At 52.6% G+C, this 26,511-nt stretch overlaps 1 protein-coding gene across 6 annotated transcripts in view; it reads left to right on the top strand.

Moving 5' to 3' along the window:
- The window catches only part of AGAP1 (ArfGAP with GTPase domain, ankyrin repeat and PH domain 1), a 530,765-nt gene that overhangs the window by 491,867 nt on the left and 12,387 nt on the right, over window positions 1-26,511 (top strand). The window contains exon 17 of one of the 6 annotated variants that reach the window (XM_040638728.1): window positions 12,575-12,702. The exons of the other annotated variants lie outside the window; for them this stretch is intronic. Within the exon in view, the coding sequence (XP_040494662.1) occupies window positions 12,575-12,662 (88 nt within the window). The 3' untranslated portion in view covers window positions 12,663-12,702. Of the gene's footprint in view, window positions 1-12,574; window positions 12,703-26,511 lie in introns of those variants that run through there. 6 annotated transcript variants of the gene reach the window in all.

The raw sequence follows: 26,511 nt of genomic DNA, 5'->3' as shown, positions 1-26,511 counted from the left end.
ATTTTATGGTATGTGAACTGTACCTCAATAAAGCTGTGAGAGAAACAAAAGACGTAGTGCCCTCCCCCACCCCAGGGGGCTCCGGCTTATGAAGAAAACTGAAGTAAACACAAAACAAAGAGGCAGCATCAATGAGGGTGAGGCCACAAAGGGGTCCCCTGCTGCCGCCATAACAGTGACCGGTATTCCCGCCTGCAAGGAGAAGGCAGGACCTCTCTTCCCTGGTTTTCAAAGCCTTTCTGGCAAATGTGGAACCTGCTGGGGGCCTCCTCAGGACTGGAAATGGCCTGAGGTCCCTCGTGGGCCCCGCCAGGGGCTCCCATCCTCAGGCCCTGAGGCAGGCCTGTCGCGGAGCACGCTGTCCCCAGCCCCGCAGACGCACCTCCATCTCTCACGGCTCCCGGTGGGGCCTCGGCCCCAGGAGCAGCCATGCAAATGTCTGGTGTGTCATGAAGATGCCACCGCGGGCTCGGGGTTTGAAAGCTTGTGTCAGGGTGAGTTGGAGGAGCACGCGACTCTTGACCTCGGGGTCGTGAGTGTGAGCCCCGTGTTGGGTGTAGACATTACTAAAAATAAATGAACTTAGAAGAAGAAGAAGAATCTGACATGTATTTGGAGAAGAAAAGCATTCCTAGGGAGCCTCAATGAGAAGAGTCCAGCCGCAGCCTGGGGAGGCGGGGTCAAGTTAACCTCGTGGTCGTGTCCTAACTTCATCACCCAGGCCTCGGGACCCTGGGCCGCTCTGCTCTTCACCAAGACCCACCCTCGTATGAGCTTCTCAGGAGGATCAAGAAGGTGGAAGTAAGATTCTTTTCACAATCAGGAGAATATTATGTGGGGTTTTTTTTTTTTAAGTCTTGAGAACATCTATTTCCTAAATGTTTCAGACATGATCCATAAATGGTCCAGACCTTCTCAGCAAGGAGCCAGGGTGCCATATCAAAGCCCCAATTTCCAGAATGTACTCCTGTGAATGTAAATTCCAGCCAATGATAGCAGATGTTTCTGGGAGAAGAGTTGTGTTTGAGAACCGAAGTAAATGAAATTTGCGAGGCTTCTTTCTGACGTGTGCCAGTTCGCAGACCAGGGAGGGGTGACGCTCAGCGCCAGGACATCCCAGCCAAGCGCAGGGTCTCCCAGACTCGGCAACAGAACACTTCCTGAAGAGATGCCTACTACAGGCCAAGGGCCGTGTTTCGGGGAGTGACTGCTCTGTGGAGAGCTAAGCACACATACAGCCCATCTGTGATTTCATCCCCAGTCAGGGCTTAGGTATTACCTGTAGTCTTCCTGTGTAAATTTTTAAAAACCTTTTTATTTATTATTTCTTTATCTGAGAGAGCGAGCACAAGCAGGTAGAGTGGGAAACGGAGAGGGAGAAGCAGACTCCCCGCTGAGCAGCGTTCAACCCCAGGACCCTGGGATCGTGACCTGAGCTGAAGGCAGACGCCCCTCATAAACACTGATAAGCAGGGTCACCTGGGTGGCTCAGTGGGTTGAGCATCTGACTCTTGGTTTCAGCTCAAGTCATGATCTCAGGGTCATGGGATTGAGCCCTGTGACAGGCTCCATGCTCAGCGGGGAGTCTGCTTGAGACTCTCTCCGTCTCCCCCTGCTCACACTCTCTAAATAAATAGATAAAATCTGTAAAAAACAAAACAAAACAAAAAAATTTAAAGCCCTTTTTAGGCTAGCAGTAGATCATGAACTGCCCTCCGTGTCATGTTTTTCTTTTAAGGCACTCTTTAATGGTGTCACACTAACCCATCCAGTGGCTGAGCCGTCCCTCAGTCATTCGGTTTGGCCACTGGGAGCCGTCGCCCCGAGGGACTGGAACAGGCTGGGGGCACACCCTGTGTGTGCGTCTCAGGGGCTTACGACTGGTCCTCTCCTAAGGATGGCTTCCCAGAAGGAGTCCGGCTCCAGGAAGGGCTGTGTGCCTGCTGGGGAACGGAACAGGGGCATTGCATCGCCCTCCAGGAAGGTGGTGCCCGGGGCCACACACCCATCCCCACCGCCCGTGCACCCGATGCCCCTCGCCCCTCGAAGCTGGTCTGCGTATGACCTCCAGGCTCATGATTCTACAGCATTCTATAGGCCGCTTGTCCGCTCACTGGTCTGCTCTGTCAAGCTTCTCCAGAGACACGGAACGCACAGCACGTGTGTGTGTGTGTAAGTGCGTGTGCGCGTGTGTGTGTGTGCACACGCACGTGCGGAGAGAAGGATATATTTTAAGGAATTGGCTCACAGGTTCTGAGCTCCGGCAAAGTTGTAGGGCAGGCTGACGGGCTGGAAACTCGGGCACAAGTTCATGCCACAGGCGTGGGGCACAGTTCTCTCCAGGAAACCGCAGGTGTTGGCTCCCGAGCCCGAGGCAGGTGGATGGAGCCCCACCCACGTTGTCGAGGACAATCTCCGCTGCTTCATAGCAACCAAGTAGAGATGATGTCAGCCATTCACAGCAACTCGTAGGCAGGTGTTTGACGAACAGGGCGCCACAGTGCAGACATCTTGACACATGAAATTGACCGTTAGACCTGCCGTGGCCCCAGCTGCTCAGAGGATTCCTTCCCAGCAGAAGCCACACTGCATTTTATTGGCCCTTTCGCCTTTTCAAGGATAATTTCCCTGGAGAAGTGGGACCACTAAATGACACCTTGAACAACTTAATGGCATCGCCCGATACCAGACAGGTGTCCTACGTTTCTGGCTCCTGTGACTTGGTGCTTTCATGGACTGGACACAGTCAGCCCGCCAGCCCCCTCTCACTGTGGAATCCTGCACTCAGCCCCACTCTGCAGAGGCTCTCATCTCCTGCCGTTGGCCCAGCTGTGTCCTTCTCTCCACCTGGGGCACCCCTCATCCCGTGAGCTCAAACAAGTGACCACACCCTCCGCCTTTCCTTCCTCACCCCCCACCCTGCGCTTCTTTCCAGCAGGAGGTCTGGCTACACATGGCAACCCCAGGGCTTGGGCAGCGAGTCCTGTCCCCATGAGGGGGTGACACAGGACAGCAGCCTGAGCCATACCCCGCCCAGGCACACCATGCCTGCCCTCTGAGGTCTCACAGCCCGGAGGGGAGACAGACGCACTCAGAATTGTTTGATGGGGCACCTGGGTGGCTCAGTCAGTTGAGCATCCAGTTCTTGATTTCAGCTCTGGTCACGGTCTCAGAGGGTGAGATTGAGGGGCTCTGCACTGGATGTGGAGCCTGCTTAAGATTCTGTCTCTCCCTCTCCCTCTGTACCCCCCCCTTAAAAAAATTGGTGTGACGCATGGAAACACTGAGGCAGGCAGAGGGGAACAGAGAAGTCCAGGGAGGCTTCACCGAGGAGAGCCGGGAACGGCAGACAAGAAGCTGATGGGACAGGGCCTGGCAGCTACAGCCAGAGGGAGCTGCCCGTACAGAGGTGTGGAAGAGGGCCCAATGGGACACACAAACATGGGTTTCGTGGTTGCTGAAGACTGGCAGACTGGGCAAGGAGTAGCAGGGGAGAGTGAAATTGTTCTGACTATGGCAAGTCCGCTCCGCAAAGCCAAGCACGTGCAACTCCTGCGTCCAAGACAAAGAAAAGCTTATCGCTCAGGGCAAAATCCGTAGCCGTAGTATCAACACCTGTGTGGGTCCCCAGCCCTCCTGGCCCATTCCCCGTAGGGTGATGGGACAGGGCCAGGGGACATCTGGGCAGGCCGGTGGGCTGCACTGCAGGGGCAGAGCCCTGAGCTCGGAGAAACCAGTGATGGACAGAAAGCACATTGGCCTCGGCTCCGAGGGAGATGCTCTGTGGTGCAAGGAGCTCCCTCTGCAAACATTCTTGGAAGGAGAATTGAAAACAAAGGCCGTTGAGCCTCTGCTGGGAAGACCAGCAGAGATGCCAGCCACCTCTGAAGACTGGTTTCCCAACAAGAGGCTGGGAGACAGAGGCAGGGAGACAGGGTCAGACTGCCTCTCTCATCACGTCTCCAGTCCAGATTCTGTGAGAGCCCAGAACCTCCTTACTCGGGCAGGAGGGGGCAAGTGAGGGTGGCTTGTGGCCGAACAAGGCGGGGGGCCTGTGGAATCCCCAGGCTGAAGGCAAAGGGTTTCATGAGGCCTGCTGCTGCCCGATGTCAAGTCCAGCGGGCCGCACTCCGAGCGAGCTCGTCGAGGCCAGCCAACCTGCGTCCTCTACGTGGCTCATCCACGCCTTCTCTTCCTGATAGTGTGCAAGTTGGATTCCCACCACTGCTGAGACAAATTCCCACAAGTTCGGTGGCTTAAAGTAGCAGTTTTACTATCTTGCAAATCTGGAAGCCAGAAGCCCATCGAGAGACATGGCTGGGTCCCTCGTAGAGGCTCCTGGGGGGTCCATTTGCTTGTGGAGGCCACCCACTCCCCCTGCCCCGTGGCCCTGATCCTCCTGTTCTCTGACCCTCCCGCCTCCCCGTGGGATTGCCATGTGGGCTAGTATATTCCTGGGAGTGAGGACATGGACGTCTTTGGGGAGACTGTGTCTGTCTGCCACATTCTTCTGTCCTCTCTAGACGCTGCGGCCCACATCATCAAACCCCCGCCCCAGACACGGCCCTGTCTGCATGTTTCTCTCCACCCAGATGCAGTGCTTGTGGACATATCTCAGTCTGGGGTGCAGAGGGAACCGTCTGTTGCAGGGAAGACCATGCAGAGTCAGGACAAGGAGCATCCGAGGCTAGAACAAGGGCACCAGGCAGGAGAGCTGGGTCAAACTCTTCCAGACTGTTGACTTTCTTACTAAAAAAAAAGGGGGGGCCACCTGGGTGGTTCAGTCTAAGGGTCTGACTTGATTTTGGCTCGGGTCACAATCTCAGGGTTGTAAGATCCAGCCCTGCGTCGGGCTCCTCGCTGGGCTTAAGATTCTCTCCCTCCGCCCCTCCGCGGCGCATGCGTGCGTGGTCTCTCCCTCTAAAGAAAAAGAATAGTAACGCTACTTGCCCTGTCTACCCACTAGATGTTTGTGAAGCTCAAATGAAAAATGCCCAGGGATGGATCTCTGAACTATATACTGCATTTAAAATGTTGCCACTCGCTCTGTTCCCTCCACTTAACTGCAAGTTTTTGGGTGTCTAGAGTGGGGTAAACGCTGACCAGTCGCCAGGCAGGTGCCACAGCTCTTAGTCAAAAGCCACCAAGTCATCAATTAAAGCTTCTGTCATAGAGTTGCACGCCTCCCACCTTGGAACAACTTACTTGAAAAATATGTGATTGGTAGAAAATGTAATGTTTCCATCTACCTAAAGTTCTGCAGGTTTTTGCCAGGCAATTATCTGTATAAAATACTTTTTTTTTCCACAAGTAGAATCCTGTTGCTAATGAAACCATATTTTGAACATGAAATTGTTACAAAGGAGAAAAAATGTCATTATCCAGAAAATCAGCAATAGCTCTCACATTTGAAGGTCTACATAGAATATTCCTCTTCTAGGGGAGATGAAAGTGGTCCCTCTGTATCAGCCTAGGAAATTATTGTAGAATTGAGTTTTAATCCCTGGAACAAGGAAGGGAAATGGAACCCTAACCTAGGTTCCACACATGGGAAGTCAAATCTGAAATGTAGAGACAGGATGTATAGGGTAGCCCGCCTCGTCACTAATCCAAAAGAGATAGGAAAAAAGTGGGTTGTTTTCATGTTGGAAAGAGGCAGCTTGAAAGGTAGGGCTTCCTTCCTGCAGTTTCCACCGGTGCCCTTTTCCCCTGATCACATTTGCTAGATGTCCATTTCTGTAAGTTTTCCCTCTAGAACAAACCTATCATTTCTCGCCACGGGATATTTACAGCTTCAATCAGTGCCAAATTCAATTGGCTTCTGATCTCATCGCTGGAAGTTATAGATGCAGATATTATTTGCACTGCGGTTAATTATGGAGCAATCAAACTTTGGCTTTTCCACTGTAATTTCCTCTGCCAGCTAATTTAATTAATCACCCCCAGCTCAGCTCTTCCAGCTGCGACCAGCAGGGTCATTAATTAGGCATGTGGCGGTAGCTCACCGACCAGGTCCCGCTTCCAGGCTGCTGCCCATGTGATCTCTCCGGGAGGGAGAGCTCTTCCTAAGCACCCAGGCAGGATTAGGGGTGGGGAAAACATTGCTCCGTCCCCTCCAGAAAGGAAGACAGCTCCTAAAGGACCTGTCAGGGCAGAGAGCTGACCCGCAGTGGTGATAGGCTTGGGAAGCTCGAGCAGGAAAAGAAGCAAAGGCCTCACCTTCCGTTTAGACTGGCCTGTGGACCAGGGGACGAAAGTGGCAGCCGATGATCACCTTTGGTCTCGGGATTTTCAATCAGGCTGCGTGCTGCCAGTAACGCAGACGTCACTGTGCAGAGCTGGGTTTGTGACACGGAAGTGTCGGCTTCCTCACGGGCTCATGACATCGTTACTGTGACTTTGGAGGCCGACTTTTGCCCTGGAGGGAAGATGAAAGAGTTATTTTGGTTACATCACAAGGAAGTGACTTTTTTCGTCTGTACCCATGGATATGGGTGCCTCGGTGATTCAAGTGATTCTCCCATTGCTTTGAAGAGCCTGTTGGTTTTCAAGTGGTTTCCAGCTCACCTTTCCTTCATAGAGAATATCCATTACTAAGAAATCATCACTGGGATTCCACATAATCGGGTGTGTGTGTGTGTGTGTGTGTGTGTGTGTGTGTGTGTGTACATACATAGAGAAATAATCACCCAAATATGGGAAGCTTTCTTACGATTATTCTTAAATAGACTTTCTTTTCTCATAATTATGTGTTTTTTTAACTTAATATATTACGTAAGAAGATATTTTTTAAAGAACTGATTAGTAAGTCCAAGTTTTGTACAAAAGGAGAAATTGATGAGCAGGTGTTTTCAAGAGCTGTAATAAATCATCCTAGAACAAGGACTGCCTCTTCTGAGATCCTACCCAATGCCCTGCCCTCAATTAAATGAATCAAAGAGACAAATGTGAATGCGTGCGCGCACACACACACACACACACACACACACACACACACACAAAGGTTCTAGTCGAGAGGGAGCAGGGCGGTCCAGCTCAGTAATTAAAGGGATAATAAGGACGCATTGTGTGCCAGGTGAAAGAAAATGTTCAGGAGAACTCACAAAGTCTGTAGGGTTGGACCTGTCTGTTCAGCCAGACAGGAAGCACCCCCATCATAAAACCCCCATGGCCCGTAAACACCAAATTTCCCTCCTCCAGGGAACGGGGCTGGGGAGGCCCCCCGCGGTGATGGTTCTAATGCTGGCTGGCTTTAGTCCTGTCTTCCTGAAGAGGCGGGGTCCTCGTGGTCCTTAAACAAGTGTATTCAGTCCTGACGGCCAGCCCCATGACCCGCTGGCATACTAAAATTTAAATGCACAGTACATGCATTCATTTCACGCTGTAAAGATTGTTCTGGAATGAATTACAAGTGGAGGTTCCTCCCTAACGTTCCCACTCTGCTTTTGGGAGCATGGAGATTGTTGAGAATTGCGAAACAGCCATAATGCACGGGTCTTCTGCAGATTTCTCTTCTCAAAAAAAAAATTTTTTTTTCTAGAGAAACCTCTTTGGATTCAAGTAATTGCAAACCCTGGAACAAATCTCTCTTTCCAGTGATAACTTGGATATCCATTATAAGAATTTTTGTTTGCCCAAGTCCACTACTGCCTGAACCAGCCATAGAAATGGAAGGGAGGCAGAAACACCTAATTCTTTCCCTTCAGAACACTGAAGTACAAATCAGAAAATTCTTGTATTCCTCTAGGAACCCCCCCCCCTCCCGCCACCGCCACCTCCAAGCTGGTAGATAAATCTATTTGCAGAAGAACACTCTACAAGGCTACCTTTGTTCTGGCTGCAGTGTCTGTAATGCTAACCTCGGGCCTCAGTTTCCCCACACATGGAACAACAGACCCCATCCTAGGTGGGAGAACTAGATCCCAGAGGCCCGGAAGGCTCAACATTGACTGTTCCCTTCTTACCTCTTAGGGCATCATCCCCTGGTGGCCTTTACTGCCCCTAAAAAGCAATGTTGCCCTAAAGAGAGCCCAGGGAAGGCTGCTGGAGGAGGGGTAGGCAGGCCCAGAGCATGACCAGACCCCTGTGGTGGCCCCTGAGGGCACCCTGTGGTTTTCCAGGCCTGGGGAGCTGCCCTGCTCTGTGGGCCACCCCAGGATGTGGCCCAGCCGCCTTCCTTTGTGAAGGCCTGCCAGCCCTCGAGGGCGGCTCCTGGCAGGGACAATGGCTGTCCGTCAGGGGTAACAAATCCCATGTCCTGGCCTTGGGTTCATTGGGCCCGGTGGGGTGGGGTGATGGCAAAAACCCTGATCACTGTTGTCATTTCTCTGCTCTCGTTGCAGCCTTGGAGCTCGAGAGGGTCCATTCCATTCGCTGAGTCTTGAAAACCTGCCCTAATCTTCCCCTTTTTCCCTCCTGCTTAGAAACAGGCTCTGACAGTCTGAATGTTGGAAATAATTGGATTCTAAATTCTAATTCATCTGTAAAGTATTCGGTGATTAAATTAGCCTAATAGATATTATTTCTTACGTGGCTGCATAATTTTACCCTGCTCAGATCTCCGAGGCCCTAACGTCTGCCGCCCCCCCCCCTTCGGCCCCCGTTTGCTATTGACGTGAAATTCTCAGAAGGCGAGACATAACTCTGCCTTCTTCAGTCTGTTTTCCCAGGTTAAGAGTTAAACTGATTGATGCTTAAAGGGTACTGCCTTATTGCTCAAGTGTGGTTGCACGGTGTATGTTATTCTTTAAGAAGAGCTGGAGAGGAAAAATGTTATTTTATGTAATTTTGGATCATCTTTTTCTGTTCAGAGACTAAGAGATATACAGACCCTTTAAGCATGTTGGCCCGTATATCTCTCATAAGTTGCATGCGGTTTTTCAAATAGTTGGAAACGTTATCACAGTAAAACCATCAACTCATTCCATAGACTTTCCAAGTGTGAAGACTGTCCAAAAATTTTTAGAGACGCTGAAGACACATTTTAGCCGGGGCGTCTTGAAGTATTTTCTATAGAGCTGGTTAAATTCTTGACCAGAAAGGGGGGACTGTGGGAAGGGCCAGATCCCAGACTTGCTCCAAGGAGGGCATCTCGGCCACTCACCCTTCTGCCCCATTTCTGTATTTCTTCACCTGAATTTAATTTCTTCAAGTATGTGCCTCCCCCCTCCCCTCCTCCACCCCCCACCCTGCCTGCCTGCAAACATCTGCAAATAAAATTCGCGGCTCCCTCCCTGGTTCAGTAGCTGGAAACAGCTGGTGGGTTTTGTGCAGCGGGGGAGCAGTGGGGGACACAGTTTTGGCAAACACTCGGAAACCGGGACAGAGGAGGCCGGGTAAAGTCAGGAAACTGTTTTCATGAGTAAATGAAGGAAAACAAAGGCCGCTCAGCAGGAACAGAAGGGACACACACTCCCTCTGAATAGCTCCCTAAAAGCAGAGCTGAAAAGGAAGAAGACCCGTTTGCTTCTGGGGATCCAATAAATTGTTTCAGGAAGTGAAAGTCTGTCCAGGCTAATGGAGCTGTGATTGACAGCACTTCTCATTATGGAGCCCATCAGGGGGCGGGGCATTCAGTGCTGTTGAGGGGCCGAGGTGGGAGCCAGGGAGCCAGAGCCCCAGGTGGGGGGTCGTCCTGTGTTCACTGAAAGAGCCGTGCACCCCCGCTACCCCCCCTCCAAGAAAAGACCACAAGAAAAGAGAACCTCATCTTACAGGAGCACGTCCCTTTTCTGTCATAGCACATCCTGCTTGCCACCCGTCACGAATCTACCAGAACCTTCCCTAGCGTCTTTCCCGAGAGAGCCTGCTGCAATGGTGGGTTGCGGTACCAGGCAGGACCGCGGAGCATGCTTCTCCAGCTTGGCCGGCTTATGGCTCATGCCCACCTGGACCAGTTCGCTGTTCCGGACTAGGGTCCTCCTGGAGGCTGACAGTATGATCACGGGCATTTTAAAAAGCTTTTTTCTGTGTGTGTGTGTGTGTGTGTGTGTGTGTGTGTGTGTGTGTTGCTCTGGCTAGTTAGTTAAGGCCAGTTACAGGGGCAGATCTGTTAGACAACCAGAGAGGGCTGTTTTCTTTGTCCACGTCAGACCACACTGAGGGCAAGTTGGCCTCAGTGAAGTGAGATGGATTAATCATTATCCAGGACTCTAGACCGGGCCCTGGGACGTGGTAGGCCAGCCCCCTTTGCTGGGAGGGGCATGACAACGGTCTACTGGGCTTGAGACCCTCCACCTGCTCAGAGGTGTGGGGAGACCTTGAGCTGGTCGGCCTTCCCACAGGAAGGTGACCAGACATGGCCAGTCGGATTCAGCATCAGCACCAAGCACAGGCCAGAGTTAGGGAAGGCAAACGAGACCTGCCCAGTGTCCGCTGGCCTGAGGGACAGGTCACAAAGGCCTGGTTGTCCAGTTTGTTGATATGCTGGGCTGACAAGACTCCCTTCTGAGTGGGGCAGGAGGGACTCCATGATGGTCAATTCCAGAAAGCTGAGGAGAGTTACCACTGTCCTTTCATTTTGAACCTCACCCCTATTGGTCACTCCTGGGTCTCCAGCGATGCCCCCTCTCGTGGGTACCAGTCCCAGCCTTGCCAGGTCTCAAGAGAGTGCCACTCCACTAAGCAGTGGAACCAAGAGTGGGGGATGGGGGGACTTTTCCACCCTCTTAGGTCCAGTGGCTGAGGTTGGTGTGGGGTCAGGGGGGTTGCTGTCAATTAGATTGACAACAGATAAATGGGAGGAAAAGCATACAAATTTACTGGGGGTTTTCTGAGAGGGAGAGAGCACAGGGAGGAGGGGCAGAGGGAGAGGGAGAGAATCTCAAGTAGACTCCATGCCTAGTGCAGAGCCTGATGCGGGCCTTGATCTGAGGACCCTGAGATCACGACCTGAGCTGAAATCAAGAGTCGGTCGCTCAACCGGCTGAGCCATCCAGGCGCCCCACAAGTTAATTGATTTTTAATTGTACCTGCACGGGGTTCATCAGAGAGAGAAGCAAATACCGAAGGGATGGGGAGGTTTGAGCGCTTATATGCTGTCTTCACAGGGGAAGGGAAGGGGAGAAAGGCCACTCCTGGGAGAGCAGCTGATGTTTGGAAAGGATCAAGAGGCCCTTAGGAGAATAGTGGGAGACTTGATAGCTCGGGACGGAGTTTGGTGTGTTGCCGACTTCTGGCCTCTCCGGTGCTAAGGGTTCACCTTCCCTGGTTGATGCACCTCTTGGGACAGAGATTTCCCACGTCTGAGTTCCTCGTGATGGAAGAACTGTTTGTAGGCAGGCAAGAGTGGTTCGGAGAAGTCCTCCTCCTGCGTTTGGTGGTTTCAGAGTGACCCTGCTGCCGGTGTGGCTCGCCTTGATTCCTACACGGGCATCGGCTGTCCTCAGATGGTGGTGGCCTTTATTAACCTCATTGAGAGTCCATGAGCATGTCCCCTTTGGAATTAGCAAAGGAGGAGTTTCCTCAGGCCATGCTTTGAAGGAGTTTCCTTGCACCGTGACGCAGAGGCTACGTGACTCCAGCTCTGCTGGAAAATGGAAGGGCCCACCTGTGGGGTTTGGGTCGGGTGCCACCTCTCTGACCATCAGCTTGAAACATGAGACGCTCTGGCACACGAGTCGGTCGGCTGGCATTTCCGGAAAGGCTGCCCGTGCTATTAAGTCAGTGGGTGGTAGCTGCATCTTGAAATTGATGCCTGTGAGCTTAAAAGATTTGTGTTAGTCGTTCTGTCTGCAGATTGTAGATGCGCTAACACGGACTGGTGTGTTATGTGGGGTTTTTTTAAAACTTTATTTTTAAGTGATCTCTACACCCCAGCTGGGGCTCGAACTCACAGCCCTGAAATCAGGAGTCGCACGCTCCACCGACTGAGGCAGCCGGGGCCCCCCTTATGTGTTCTTAATCTGCAAGAAATAGTATGTTTTCCTTATCTGGGTTGGCAACACTTGGAATTTTGTAAACTAAATCCAGGGCTGTCTATGTAATAAAAACCCAGAGGAGAAGGATTCTCTCTCTTCCTCAGTTTGTTTTGTTCCTGTGAAATTACAGCAGCGGCTCTCTCCCCATTGTGCTGTATTTACTTTTCCATATGCCTCTGTTCACCCTGTAGCCCAGACCCTAACTCGGCGCGGTGCCTAACTCCTCGTGAGTGCTCAATTGATATTTCTTGAAAGAATGAATGCTTAATAGGGCATTGGGTGATGGTGGTAATCAAATCAAGTTCAAGGAACTCCAACTAAGAGAAAAAAAGAATTATATGTTTCAAAGTACAGAGGTGGAAGGGATGTCGACGGCCATCCCTCGGAGGAACGAAATGCAAAGGGTGGGGGGACCATACTTGGGGTGCCGTGCAGAGCTGGAAATGCCCAGAAGGAAAGGGTGGAAGGCAGACCGCTCACGCAGGTGGTAACACCCGAGTTCACATTGTCCATTTCTTCACAGTTGACTTTTTCTTAAAGATCATATACTTCTTTTGTGATTTTTTTTTTCCCCAAAGAACACATACAAAATTAAAGTTCCTCTGGTTGGTTGCTTTGACGCAAAGAGCAAACGTCCACACTTTTTCCTTGGGCAGGTCCGCACGTATCCTCACTGTTCCAGAAAGGGCGATACTACTACTGTGCCTCTGGGTTTGCCTGTTGCCGGGACGCCGGCTCTGCTGAGCCCAAGGTGCTTTCTACCGGCTCCGTGACGGAGATGAGCACGTCCCGGGCCTCGGGGCCTGGCAGAGGAGGACGTGGTGCCTCACTGAAGGTAGCCGTACCAGTAAACCAGAAGGTTCTCTGCCGGCCGGTGCCTGATGAGGAAACCCAAAGTGTGGAATGAATCTTGTTCTCTGTAGATCTCGTGGTCATTTCGGGTCCCTGTTGACCCCTCGAGAACAAAGAGAAGTTTGCACAGAAGAGGAGGGAGGTGGTTTAACCAGAAAGGCTCCCTGGAAATTACAGATTCCTGTACAGTCAGCATTAATATGCTGCTTTTTAAACATAGAAATGGGGGATTGAATTGCAAGAATGTCAGCAATAAAGAGTGCATTTGTGGAATGATGACCTGATTGGCATCCCTGCCTTTTGAATGGCTGACGAGGTCTAATTGGCATAGAACGCCCTATAAATTTATTAGCGGGCCTCGCCTGTCATTGGTGGACTTTCTACTGTTAACCACCAAGAAATTACCAATTTTCAGGAGTTAGTCACTCAAGTCGCACTATAACTAGGTTTAAAAAAAAAGTGCACGCCGCTCACGTTATAAATCAGGCTTATGCCTTGTACGGCACAGCCCTCCGGCTGCAATTATCACTGGGAGAGGGAAGTTTGGGACCAGTGGAGTTGCAGGGAAGAGCCCGTGTTCACAAGGAAGCCCACCGCCTCTCTGCACCCCTGCTCCCACTCCCCTCGAGCACTCCACAAAGACCGCTGGCTGGCACTGTCTTGCTGACCCGTTGGCCGCCCCCCCCCACCCCCCGCCCCGGGCTCCAGCTGCTCAGGCCACCGATGGGCTGGCTGGAAATTGCCGTTTTGTGGTCGTTCACATCCAGGGCTTTGATGTTCTTATTGATACATTCAACCCTCGGGCACATCATGCAAAGAGGACACATCTACCCTTTTATTTCAGGAACATAATAGAAATATTCAGGAGCAGACCTAATTATTTCAATTACTTCTCTCTGGTGTTTGAGACACACACTCAAGAGTCACAAATTAGAAAATAATATTCACATGTGTCTTCTAATTGGTAACAGATTAGAGGCATTTTATCTTTTTAAATAATTTCCAAATGTGCCCCGAAGAGACTGGGAAGGAACGGAAGAAAGGTGTAGAAAAGCAAACACAGCTTTGCCAGGCCGGTGTGAGGCCCCTGTTTTGGCCAAGACCTCAGGACAGTGAGGTGTGGGAGACCCTTCTGTTTTCAGTCGTCCAGATTTCTGTGTTCGTCACTTTTTTCTCTCAAAATCTAGCAGCATGGGGCTTCCCACGTCTGTGCTGGCCCGACTTGTAAACGCAATCCTCACGTTTAAGTGTTAGGAACAGTTTCCGAGCTCCGTGCCCGTATCTTTAGCCACGCCTTCCACACACGCACACGCACACACGCACACACACACACACACACACACACACACACACTTGCATACCTGCACTCGGTTTTAGGTCTCGTCCACTTGCAGAAAGAAAACTGGAGTCCTCTGAGCCTCTGTGTCCAGGAATTTTAGACGGCTGCGGACCGAGGCTGCCGTGGCCCCGGTAACCGTGCACGCTGTGCTCTCGTTCGCGCGCAGGCGGTGCCGCGTTCCTCTCCATCGTAAGCGCTCCCTCCGTTCCTTTCTCATAATGGAATTTAGTTTTACCAAATAATGTTTTTAAAAACTCATCACTTCTACTCTGGAGAACAGTTTGGCAACTTCTTATAAAACCAAGCACGCAAGTCCCATACAACCCGGCAACTGCACTCTTGGGCATTTATCCCAGAGAAATCAAAACTTAAGTTCACACCAAAACCTTTATCTAATGCTCATGGCGGCTGTTTTTGTAATGGTGCAGACGTCCCTCAGCGGGATGGTTAGACACGCTGTGGTCCATCCCTACCACGGAACGCAGCTCAGCAACGGACACACACAAGAGCCTGGAGGGTTTCTCCAGAGTTACGTTGAGTGAAAACAGCACATCCTCAAAGATTACATGCTGTATGATTCCATTTATGGAGCATTCTGGAAATGACAGAATTACAGAGAGAACAGGTTCGTGGTTGCCAGGGGTTAGGGATGAAGGGAATGGGGAGGGGTGTGTGGTTATGGAAGAGTGAACAAGAGGAACCCTGGTCGTGGGCACGTTCCCTACCTTGACTGTGAGGGGGACCTGCGTGGAACTAAGCAGGTGCGCACACAGATACAGATGACTGCACGTCGGAGCGGGAAGATCTGAACGAGGTGGCTGGATGGTGTCGCCATCAAGATATATCCTGTTGTTAGGCTGGACTGTAGTTTCTCAAGATGGTACCATTGGGGGAAGCTAGCTAAGGGGTGCATGGGCTCCCCCCACGTTATGTCCTGAAACTACGTATGAATCTCAAAGTGTAAGTAAAATAAAGCAAAATAAATGGTAGCATCAGTAAAAAGATGAGGACTCCGTAGGGAAATGGCTCATCCCCGATGAGGGAGAGGACAAGGTCGGCCTGGGACACGCTGCTGTGCCAGGAAGCACGACGCTGTCGGGGACCGAGGGGGCTTGTCGTACAGAGCAAGGGCAGCTCCGGGAGGCGCCCCTGGCCAACCCTGGAGCAGTGTAATCGTCAGAATAATGGTGGTCGTAGATTCTAGGACACGGTGACTTTTTTAAGGCCTGTGGGTCTGTGGTGATACTCCCAAAAGGAGGTATGGGGGGTGGGTGGCTCTTCTTTACAGAAAATTCCAGCTGATAATCAGAGAAGGACTGACAGAACTGGAAAGCCTCTGTCTTGCCTCCAAGGACATACCAGCTGACTCCGCAGGTGTTGTCAGCCCATGGGCTTTGGGGAAATGTCTTGAGAAACCAGAGGTTCGGCGTGTCAAGGGATCAGCCCCAGGTCACTTGTTAGTTATAAAAGGGAGAAGGTTCTGGGCAGAGGACAGGTGTGGGGCCACTGTTTCACCAGTGCTCAGACTCGGTAGTGGGAGCACCCCCAGGTTGTACCTCCCAATGCAATGGGGGGAGCAGTGGGCACGTGTCTAGTGTCCTCACTGAAAGTAAGTGACCCAAGTCGAGTCAGACAAAATGAGACTGGGGGACAGGCTACAATCCAAACTGCTTGGACTCCTCAAGACTCCCCATGCAATTCAAGACCAGACAGAGGGGAGGGGTTTGGGAGGACCGCCAGAGTCAAGGAGTTGGAGGGGCGATCGGGTGCAGCACGCTCATGGAACGACTTGTGGCTGGAAGAGACATTCGGCTCTCGAGGGTGTCGGGGATCGTTTGGGGGAAACGGGGTATGGACCGCATAGCGTCGGTAACTGCGTTCGTTATATTGATGTGAAGTTTCTTGGGTCTCATAGTAGGAGCGGTGACGGTACAGGCACGCCACCTGAGTCTCACACAGTGGTGCCCGGGGCGGGGGGGTGGAGTGGACAAGACAGCACTCAGATTCTAGAGTATTTTTTAATTGAGACAAAATAGACAAAATTTACCATTTTAATCAATTTTAAGTGTACAGTTCAGTGACATTAAATATGTCCACATTGTTGTGCAGCCATCACCCCCATCATTTCCAGAACTTCCTCGCACCTTCCCAAACTGAAACTCTGACCCCATTAAACAGAAACACCCCATCGCCCTCTCCCAGCCCCCAGTGCCCGCCATTCCACCTTCTGTCTCTGAGTGCAACTCTTCTGGGTAGCTCGCGGAAGAGGACTCATGCAATACTTGTCTTTCTGTGACTGGCTTATTTTGCTCAGCATAATGTCCTCCGTGTTCATCAGTGCTGTAGCGTGGGACGGAATTCCATTCCCTTCTATGGCCGAATAATATTCCATGGTACAGATAGACACCTTGTGCTTATCCATTCATCTACTGGTAGACACTTAGGTTGCGTCCATGTTTTGACTATTGTGACTAATGCTCTTGTGAACCTGGGTGTTCAAATATCTCTTCACCGTCCAGCTTTCAGTTTTTCTGCCTGTGTGCCCAGAAGTGGCTTTGCTGGGTCATATGGTGATACTATGTTTAATCTTTTGAGGAACTACCTTACTGTTTCCCAGACTCTAGATTTTTGACACATTTAAATGGTGAATGTTGGCTGTCTCATAGAAATCCTTTTTTCTATGAGCCTGTCCTAGAGGCCTCAGACGTCCCACTGCATGAGGACAGAGGGGGAGGGGCATGCTCGGGGGAGCACAGGGCTGCATCAGTGTGCAGTTCCTCCGTGGGCGAGGCTCTCTGCAGAGAGGGGCTGGGTGGACCAGGGCTTCCCAGTTAAGATGGAGGGTGGCTGATTCCCACCTTTGTCATATTAAGGACACATAATAAATTGTTTGTTGTCACCATCATTTCATAAAAGGACGTTAGCAGCCAGAAGATAGGAAGGCCATAACCTCAGAAAAGGAAGTGCCCTACAAATACGTAAATTTAGCTTTATGAAAGCTCCATTATGTGGTTCACGTTCTGCCTTTTCTCAGTGAACCGGCGATAGCTTTGGAGCAACTGGTTATTTTTTTTAAGGTTTTATTTATTTATATGAGATAGAGCACGAGCACAAGTGGGCAGAAGGGCAGAGGAAGAGGGAGAAGCAGACTGCCTGCTGAGCAGGGAGCCTGAGATCATGACCTGAGCCGAAGGCAGACGCCTAGCCGACTGAGCCACCCACGCGCCCCACCAACTGATACTTTAAAGCAACGGGACTATCCAGGGGGCGCCTGGGTGGCTCAGTTGGTTAAGTGTCCAACTCTTGGTTTCTACTCAGGTCATGATCTCGTGGTCGTGGGATCGAGTCCCATATCCGGTTCTGCTCAGTGCATAGTCTGCTTCAGATTCTCTCTCCCTCCCCCTGCTCACACTCTCTCCCTCTAAAATCAATCAATCAATCAATCTTAACCAACTAGACTATCTGGGACAAACTAGAGATTTTGTGGGGCCTTTGTTCAGGAACCATCAGGAATTTTCAAAACAGTGAAACATTAAACCAAGCGTGGGCCCCTTCTGAGACGAGGGCCCTGTGTGTCTGCAGAGTGTGCAACCCCACAAAGCCAGACTGGGCTGGTGAACCCCTGACGGCTTCCCTGTACCAATGTTCTAGGACTCCGTCTCCAGGAAAAAGCTGGGCAGAATGTTTACGTGGCATTAGCAAAGACAATGACATTGGGCAAGTTAAATGCTGTGTCAATTGTGGAAAATAAAACATTGACCAGTTTCTGCCTTGATCCAATTAGTTAGATAGATGTTTGGTGATTTTCATGAAAGAATTAACTTTAGCTTGTTAAAGAATCATGCTTTCCTTAACTCTAGAGAATTCGTGTATGCGCTGCGGTGAATCATTCCCAAGTCACCTCTACCCTCACACGTAACCAAACTTGGAAAAAATTGTACCTGGGGGGGTGTAGATTGGGTCTAATATTGTCAATATTTAAGATCAGTTGAGAAAGTGAACAGCCATTACCTCTCCGTTGGGTTTTCTCTAAAAGGGACATCTAGTCTTTAATAGATTTTCAGTTGCCGTTAACGTTGGAATGGAGTCCACGTTGGCTGGTGTGAAGGTTCGCTGGCAGACCAGCCCCACTGTCCTGCGTGTGTCAGTCAAGCCGACGGCTGATCTGGTTAGGATCTTTCAGCACGTTTTTACATTTTCGTGTTTTGAAAAAAATTAACGTGCAAACTCATCTTACATGCCTTTTCCATTAGCGTAGCCTCTGGAGTGCATTTCCCATTGTAACATCTGTTTTGTTCTTGTTCTTAGTGTTTTGTTTGTGTGGCTGTTGAGAAACCACGCGACTATTCCAATCCCCACCTTCCCCCCAAAATTAAAAGGAAAACTACATTAAGACTCTTCATTGTTCAAAATCATCCGTGTTAGGTCTTCAGAAACATCATATTGCTAAAGGCTGCAGTTCTTAAAGCCACTTGGCTGTTTTCACTAGAAACCCGCTCAGAGCCTACATCGCTTTGCAAGAGTGTCTCCAGTCAGTAACCCGCAGCCTTCCCTGTTCCTGTCCGTGTTTAACGACCACTTAGCGGACGGGTCTCTGAGAAGCCACCAGGTCGTGCTTGGCCCTCTGCAGTTACCCCGTCCTGCCCCTTGGTTTTGCGTTTACGAAGAGCCCTGGAGTTTCTGCTCCCTGGTGTTTAAAGGGCACTGGAGCAGAGGCTTACATCCGTTTTACAGTACTCCGAGCAGAGGAAAAGGGCCATTTCTCTCCCCTTATCTGTTTATGATGCGATATGTTCCACAGCGGATCCCATCAGCCACTGTTATGGTGAACTTAATTCGCTGTGATGGGGGTCCTACCACCAGGGCCGCCGCGAGGGCTGCCGAGGCGCGTCCCGTTTCATGCCACATTACGCGGGATGGAGGACCACCTCACCTGACTACTCAGGCTCCCTCTCGCTTGGCACAGATTTATCGGGATTTATGCTCTAAAACAGTTGTTCACATTTTTTCTCATGTTGAAGTACGGAAACATCGAGTGTGTGTGGCTGCCGTAGCTGAGCTGTGATTACAATGTGAAAACACTCACTCGATTTGCAAATTAATTCACAAACTTAATTTGTCAAACTAGCTTTGCACAGAATAATAAAGGTGTCTGCTAAAATTCCAACAGGATAAAATGTCTGGGAGTGGAACATGACATGGGAGCACAGAAACGGGAACAGTTTGTGAGTTGAGGTGGTTGTAACTACCGTGGTTTTTCCTTTAACCTCCCACATTTTGCTGGGTTGTTTTATAATAGATGAGAAAATAGGGGGGAGTCCTGAAAATAAAAACATCGTGGCTGCTTCTGGAACAGTCTGGGCATTCTGCCTTTCTCTCATAGTATCCCAGGTTTTCAGAAGGGTTTTCTTGAAAGTCAAACGTGCTCTGAGCTGCCCTCAGTGCCCACCCCCTGCCCTTCTACCTGCTCCCATGCCTGCTCTCCTGTCTCCAGGGCCAGCCCCAGTGAACTGGCCCCAGCTCTGTCCTGACTCTGGGAAGAGAGCCCCTCCAGGCCCGCCTCCCCTTCCAGCCAAACCCACCCTCTCTAACTGGTCGCCCCCCAAGTAGGCAGTTAAAGATTGGAGTGACATGGTCCCTGGGGTCCATGCAGTAATTCCAGGGACCAGAAAGTAAACGTGAGCATATTCTCCTATTCTGGGATTAATCTCCCACGAATGGAGCCTGAGAAAGCAAGGGCCGCAGGCTGGGCCGGTGATTCAAGCTTCGCAGGCCACGGGGCTGGTGGCAGCAATATGGCGTCAGCAGGTCGTACGGGAGCGTTCCCGGAGAGGCCCGATGGCGCTGCTGCCTGTGGCAGTGAGTGTGCCTGGCCCCAGATGGACGGTTGGAAGAAGGCCACACCAGGTGAGTGTGTGGTGCACAGGCACATTGGTCCAGATGGAAAGCTAGGCTGAGGCCTTCCTTCGAGTGGACACAGCGAGAGGAAGAAAGCCTGGGTGGACGTCCAGCCCAGCAGGTGGGGCTCTCCCAGCCTAGTGAGGCAATGCCCACCTTTGTCCCATCACTGACAACGACCTCTCAAGCTGATGTTCCCTCGGAACCTTAAATTTCAGCGTCAGTGGGCCTTTAAATCACCCAGCCTCTCCAGAGGGGAAATGGAGGCCCGGGAGAGGGTGGGTGCCTGGTAAAGGGCGTCAGGGCCAGCCATGGTCCTCCCAGAGACGCCCAGGTCTGTTCTTCGTGACCAGCTGGCCCATAATAGACAACCAACAGGTTGTGAAGATTGAGCTGGGTCTGGTCCATAATTAGCTGAATGGCCCTTCCCAGGCCAACGCAAGCTTGGGACCCAGCCTGACATCTCTCCTTCATGCCTCCTTTGAGATTTCCAAGGAGAATCCCTGCAGGTTGTCCCAAATCTTGAGAGGGGTGATGTTGTATCTGCCCTGATATTTCTGCTCAGCCTGGCCAGGTTCCGAACAGACGGGTGTTGGGAGGTGCCCAGTGCTAATGCCAGCAAAGCCACAGGGGCCCCGGGACTCACCCTGAAGCCCAGACGGAGGTGTGGGGGTGAGACCCAGCTCTGCTCGTGGCGACTCGCGCTCTCGTGCACTGCCTTCTGAGTCGAGGTGGGCCTGAGCCGGCGCACACCGGGCACACAGTGCACCTGAGCACATGCTCCCGCGTCCTGGGCTGCCCGGGGCGGCACCTGCACACGGAGCCGCCCGCCCCCGACACCTGCAGCGGGGCACACTCACCTATGACTCACACAAGTAATAAGCCTAATACAGTTGACTTTATTTAATTAATAATGATTCTGTTCTGTTCCTCCGAGCTCATAAAACACCCTGCAGGTTGGCAAAAACACTCATAATATTGATCAGAAGTCAGGCGGGATATTTATTTTGTCTTTGCCCCATGAGCATAAATCCTCGTCCGTTGCCTCCTGCTCTCTGCATGCGGGATTTACAGTGGCCGGTTTCTTAAAAGCTTTCGGTAATTAAGGAATAAATATCCATTGGTCTTTGTTGGCCGTCCTCCCTTAGCAACGCGGCCGGGGGAGAAGGCATGCAGGCCAGGGGCAGCCAAGTGCTCAGTGCCCGGCCTGCAGCGGCCGGGGTCTTCCCCTGCAGAGAGAGGAAGCCCCCTGTTTTCCTAACATATTGTTCCAGCCCCCCTTCCGTGCCTCCCTCCCAGTTCCTGCTTTGCTTGAGGCAGAAAGACACTTTGGAAATTCCTGGCTGCTAGCGAGCCCTGTCTTCCCTCTCCCGTCACTGTCACCGGCCCCCTGTGTGTCGAGCGCATCTCCTCGTCACCGCTAAGGACGGCCCTTCGCTCCCATATACTGGGCTCTAGAATCTCCTTTAAAATCAGTGTGGACAAATCCTCTCCCAGCCCACGAAGGCCGAAGAGAGATGTTTCCGAAAAGAACCATGTGACAAGTGACAGGCCCCAAAAAAAGTTCTTGGCCTTTTAACATTTGGGGGGAGGGGTTCCCATAAAAATGAACACATTAGACTTGACACAGAGGGGGCTTTCGGGAAAGGCCATTGACGGTCCGCGTCTTATGGAGGCATTTAGGGAAAGTCTCGTTCGTGCCGAGTGGAAGGCCGGAGCCAGATCCTGCAAGGGTGGCAGGTCCTTGAGGACCCAGCGGGGCATCTGGTCACCACGCCGGTGTCTGTGACCCACAGGACTCAGCTCCCGGAGTGAGTGCCACAGAACGGTGCCGAGAGCCAATCAGAAGCTTTGTGGTTATTTGCTAAAAACTGCCTTTTCTGGGAATCCAACCCATTAACCTCGCTCCCCCTTGGCAGCCTGCTGAGCCCTCCCTGCCAGACTTCAAGTGCACAGGATGCCAGTTACGTGTGGCTGCGTCCTCGCAGCTCTCCGACGCGTGGGGAGCAGAGACGGGGGCACCGCGGCAAGACAACACTTCTCTGAGGACGGTGGCTAGCCGTCCCTTGCTCTCCGGGTCCCCCCACAGGCCTGGGAGCCTTGCCCTGCACTCTGCTCCTCGCTGACAGTGACCGAGGGCCCCTCTGGGACGCAGCCGCCCGGGGCATCTCACCTCACCGCACTCCTGTCGGGGGTCCTGGCATCTGCGGTGTTTGCACTCACTTTTCTCCTGTGTCGTTTCCTTTTCTCCATTCTGTATCGTTAATGCCAAATAGTTTTGGTAAGGAAAAAAATGGGAGGGAAGAAAGTATAGATTGTCTAGAAGGGTGCTGTCCTGTGCAAGCAGCTGTGGGAATGTTCTAGATCACGGGCACCGTCCAAGACCACAGCCGCCAGCTCTGTGTGGCTGCTGCATGCCTGGTGGGGGTGCGGGACGTCTAGAGGAACTGAGCAGAGAACTCCATGCTTTACTTCCATTACACTTAGACACCAGCGTGTGGCTCACGCTGCCCCTTGGGGTGACACGACTCACCCCTAACCCTTCCCCGAGGAGAGGGAGCGGGTACAGAGATGGCCCAAGAGAGACCGCGGGCAGAGTGGTGCCGCACGTCCACTGCCCAGGCGCTGAGCCGGGGTCAGGTCTCCTCCTGCGGGAGGCAGCAGAGCCTGGAGGAGGAGCTCGGGCGGTGACCCCCGGGGTCAATTGCTTGGCCCTCACAGGTGGGGGACGCAGAGCAGATGTCTTGGCCTCTCTGGGGCTCAACTTCTTCCACTTCTAAAAGAGGGTAAGACCAGCGTACGTCACCAGGTGTCGTCAGAGTGGAACCAGATAGTTTATGAAAAGCTCAGCCCAGTGGCTGACACACCAGAGGTGCTTACCGAATAGTAGCTGTGACCTGAGTGGTCACGCTCCTAGTCTGGGCAACAGGGTCAAGCCATTTTAGTAGTGACTCTTGCCTTGTGTGTAAACACGTGTGCCCAGGCCGATCAACAAAGACCCCACGTGGCTCACGCAGACTTGTAAACGATGGTGGAGAAAGGGTGAGGGGCTCAAGGTTTGCTTCACGTAGCAAAGGTGGAGGGTGGCGGTCTAGCGGATTCACGCGGACACGTTCCGTGGCTAGAAAGGCACCAGCCCGGTATTGGGCAGCTCCAGGTGCCGGGGACGCACAGTGCTTCCCAGGACACCCCTTCAGTTACCGAGGACGGGTGACCCTCACAGTTGATGTCTTTGCCATCATTGACGTCATCAGCACCGTTCGTGTCTTGCCCTGGTGGCATTCTTCGTTTCCAGACACTTCTATCCCAGTCTCCTCTGGCTCATCAGCGATCCTCCTGTCTCCTCCGGAGCTGAGCACCACAGTGTTCTGCCAGCCCCGGGCACAGTGGCCCTCCTCCATGACTGGACCCCGGAACCCAAGACGGAGCCCAGTGCAGCCCACACACGTTGAACGACCCCAGCCCTGGGTCCTGGCCCCAGACGCTGCAGTAAAGCCCTACTTCCCACACCCCCGACCGCGCACATTTTCCTTTGCAAGCCGAAGTGCTCATCTCTGCCCCTGCCCTGCCCCCTTCTTGATCATCTTTTCTTGCCTCTAGCCTTGATTCTGTCGTCCGCGGAGTTGGCTGCCCCCGCTGCCACCTGTGCGTCACCTGGCTTATATTCGTAGGCCCCGGGGGTTATTGGTGCCACGCTGGCGGGATGGCACCAGCGTCAGCACTTACTCACGGGGCACACCGGGCTGGAAAGCCCTTCTGCTCGCTCCATCCGGTCCCCTCACAGGCCAAAGGGGGTGGGCTGTGGCCCAGCCAAGGTCCCGGCCACAGTGGGTGCCGTAAAGCCCGTCTCGAAGGCCAGGGCTGGCATGGGAGCCTCGCTGTGGCCCACCAGCTGGCAGCTTCGTCCTGCGGCCGGTCCTTACTGGACGACTCCGGGCTCCCTGGGGCTTCACGGCCCAGCCTCCCTACTTCCAAATAGGAAGAGCCGTCCATCGCAGACCGTCCACCCCTTCACCTCTTCTGAACCTTGGGACAAAACTGACCCATGTCTTTTTTCCTGAAGCTTCTCAGGAAACGGCCTTTCCTTTTTGTCATGATTTCTCAAAATACGGCCACGACTCTGGCATCACACATGCGTTTTGCTCAGGGTTTGATATGTAGCTCCTTTGTGAAAACATGTCATCTGCTCAGGGTCCCTTAAAGAGCCCAGTGTGACCAGGAGTTCTCAAGAAAGCCAGTTTCCGTTGTCATCATCATATCATCTTCACCCTGAGCGTCGCCACAGCAGGGCTCCCGGGACTCAGAGCCTGCCCCTCACCTGCTGTGCCCGGCGGTCCGGTCCTTACTGGTGCGGACAGCTGTTTCCCTCTGGCGGGTGCCACCTATGCAGGCTGCAGGTGGGACGTGTCCCAGGGATGGTCTTTGGGGGGCACGTGGAGCCTCAGCCATGTCAAGGTCAAGTGTGGCAACGCTTTGTCTGTCGGGCTGCAGGACCAGGGCCCATCCTAGCCCACCCGACCCTGTAAGATGTTGTGGACGCATGACTCCGGGGACCGGGGCTCCACCTGTCCTCTGATCCCCAAATCCTGTGCTCAGTACCTGGCCGGCCCATGGCTCAGCTCGCGCACCAGGCAGTTTCCTGGCCCCTGGGCAGGAGGAAGTGGCCAGCCGGCTCATAAAGGGGTTTCATTTCAGACAGGAAGAGAAGAAAATGTTTACTACTGCACCTCTGATTGTATCTCTTTATTTTGGGGGATTGGGTCAGTGTCTTTTTTCTAATTCGTTGCCCGTTCTCTCATTTTCTCTCGCTCCTGTGCAGTTGATTTATTTAAAGGTGTGTCAGCACGAGGCTCAAATGAGGAGCTGGGCCTCCTTTCTGCTGACGGCCGGCCATGCCAATAAGTCATTTTTTAGCTCATTAGCTAACGGAGCCTGTGAGCAGCGGGCCTCCAGGGGATTGGAATGAGGTGACGTGATCTACAGCCAGCCACACTGCTCTTGAACTGGCCTTCCTTGGGGAAAATGAAAGGCTTGGCCAAGACAAGCGGGGGATCCCAGAAGTAAGATTGGGACATCAGAGTAACAATTGGCGTGTTTGTGCTTCGGCGTCCTGCTTTCCTGGGGCAAATGGTTTTAGACAGAATGTTCTTGTAGCAAAGGAGTCACTACCAGAATGTCCGTCTTTCACATGTTAATGGTGGGCACGAGAGCCAGATGATGGTGATGGAGACCATGGTCGTCCAGGATGTTGGTCGAACTGGGCTGCCCGAACAGAAGACCACAGATCAGGTGGCTGTAATGACAGAGATGTATTTTCTCCAGCTCTGGAGGCTGCAAGGTCAAGGTCAAGGTGCCAGAGTTGGTTTCTGGTGAGAGCTCTTCCTGGCTTGCAGATGGTGCTGTCACACAGACAGAGATCCCTGTCTCTCCTCCTCGTCTTGTAAGGACACCAGTCCCAGTGGAACAGGGCCCCGCTTTTATGATCTCACTGAACCTCAGTGACCTCCTTACAGGCCTGGTCTCCAAATGCAAACACATCAGGGTTAGGGCTTTGGCATATGAATTTGGGGGGACATGGTTCAGTCCGTAGTACCCAGGAAGACGTCAGACAGCTCAAGGCTGTGGCCAGAGGCTACCCACACTTGGCCCCGGACACCCTGACAGCCACAGACGGGGTACTTCAGACCAGCTGGGCACCCCTCGCCCAGCATTCCAAGCCCCCCTGCCCCGTGGTAGGGTGCGGGGGAGTCACAGGGCGCTGATGGGTTTGTCAGGGCCCCTGGACGAGGGCCCCCACCTCACCCTCCCCAGCTCATTGACAGCCCAGATTTAGAAACCTAAAGCATCCAGCAGGCACTTGACCCCCACGGACCCCTGTGCCATCGGCCTCCCTTTGTCACACACATCACTCCCACAGGTGAGTTCACGGGGGCTTGATAGCGGTTGTACATTACAGACACTAGTTGATTCCATCGTGACAGCGCCAACAGCTGCCACTTGTGGCCAGCACACCCTCCAGACTCAGCGGCCTCAGCCCCAACACCGCCCTGCCTGCTGCAGACGTCACTATGCCCACTTTACAGACGAGGAAGTCAGGGCCCGAGGGGTCCGCGAAGGTGTGGCAGTCTACACCACGAGGAGGGGGAACAAAGCAGGCACATACATGCCAAGTCTCCATTGCCGAAAACCAGGGCCTTTTAGCTACTGGTGGTTCTCTTCTCCCGCCCTTGGCCACTATGGATGTGCACGGGGTGAAGGTGACCCCCCATTTGCCAGGGTGCACAGTGACAGGGGACGTGGCTTCCAGATAACAGGAAGTGCTCGAGCATGAATGGGGCTTCCTGAGTTAGCGAACCCCCGTGGCATTGTCGGAGCCCTCCGCTCCTGCCGGCTGGGGTGTGCTGGTGCAGGCACGAAGCCCGGTGGCCTCCCTTAGCTTTCTGGTCCCTCCTGGTATCAGAAAAACACGGACGTCCTGCAATCCTGCGGGTCCCAGGAGCCAGC

Source organism: Ursus maritimus, unplaced genomic scaffold, assembly GCF_017311325.1.
Source record: "Ursus maritimus isolate PB19 unplaced genomic scaffold, ASM1731132v1 scaffold_1, whole genome shotgun sequence".
Lineage (NCBI taxonomy): Eukaryota > Metazoa > Chordata > Mammalia > Carnivora > Ursidae > Ursus > Ursus maritimus.
Note: the sequence above shows the minus strand (reverse complement) of the source record. Positions and strands in the feature narration are given on the sequence as shown.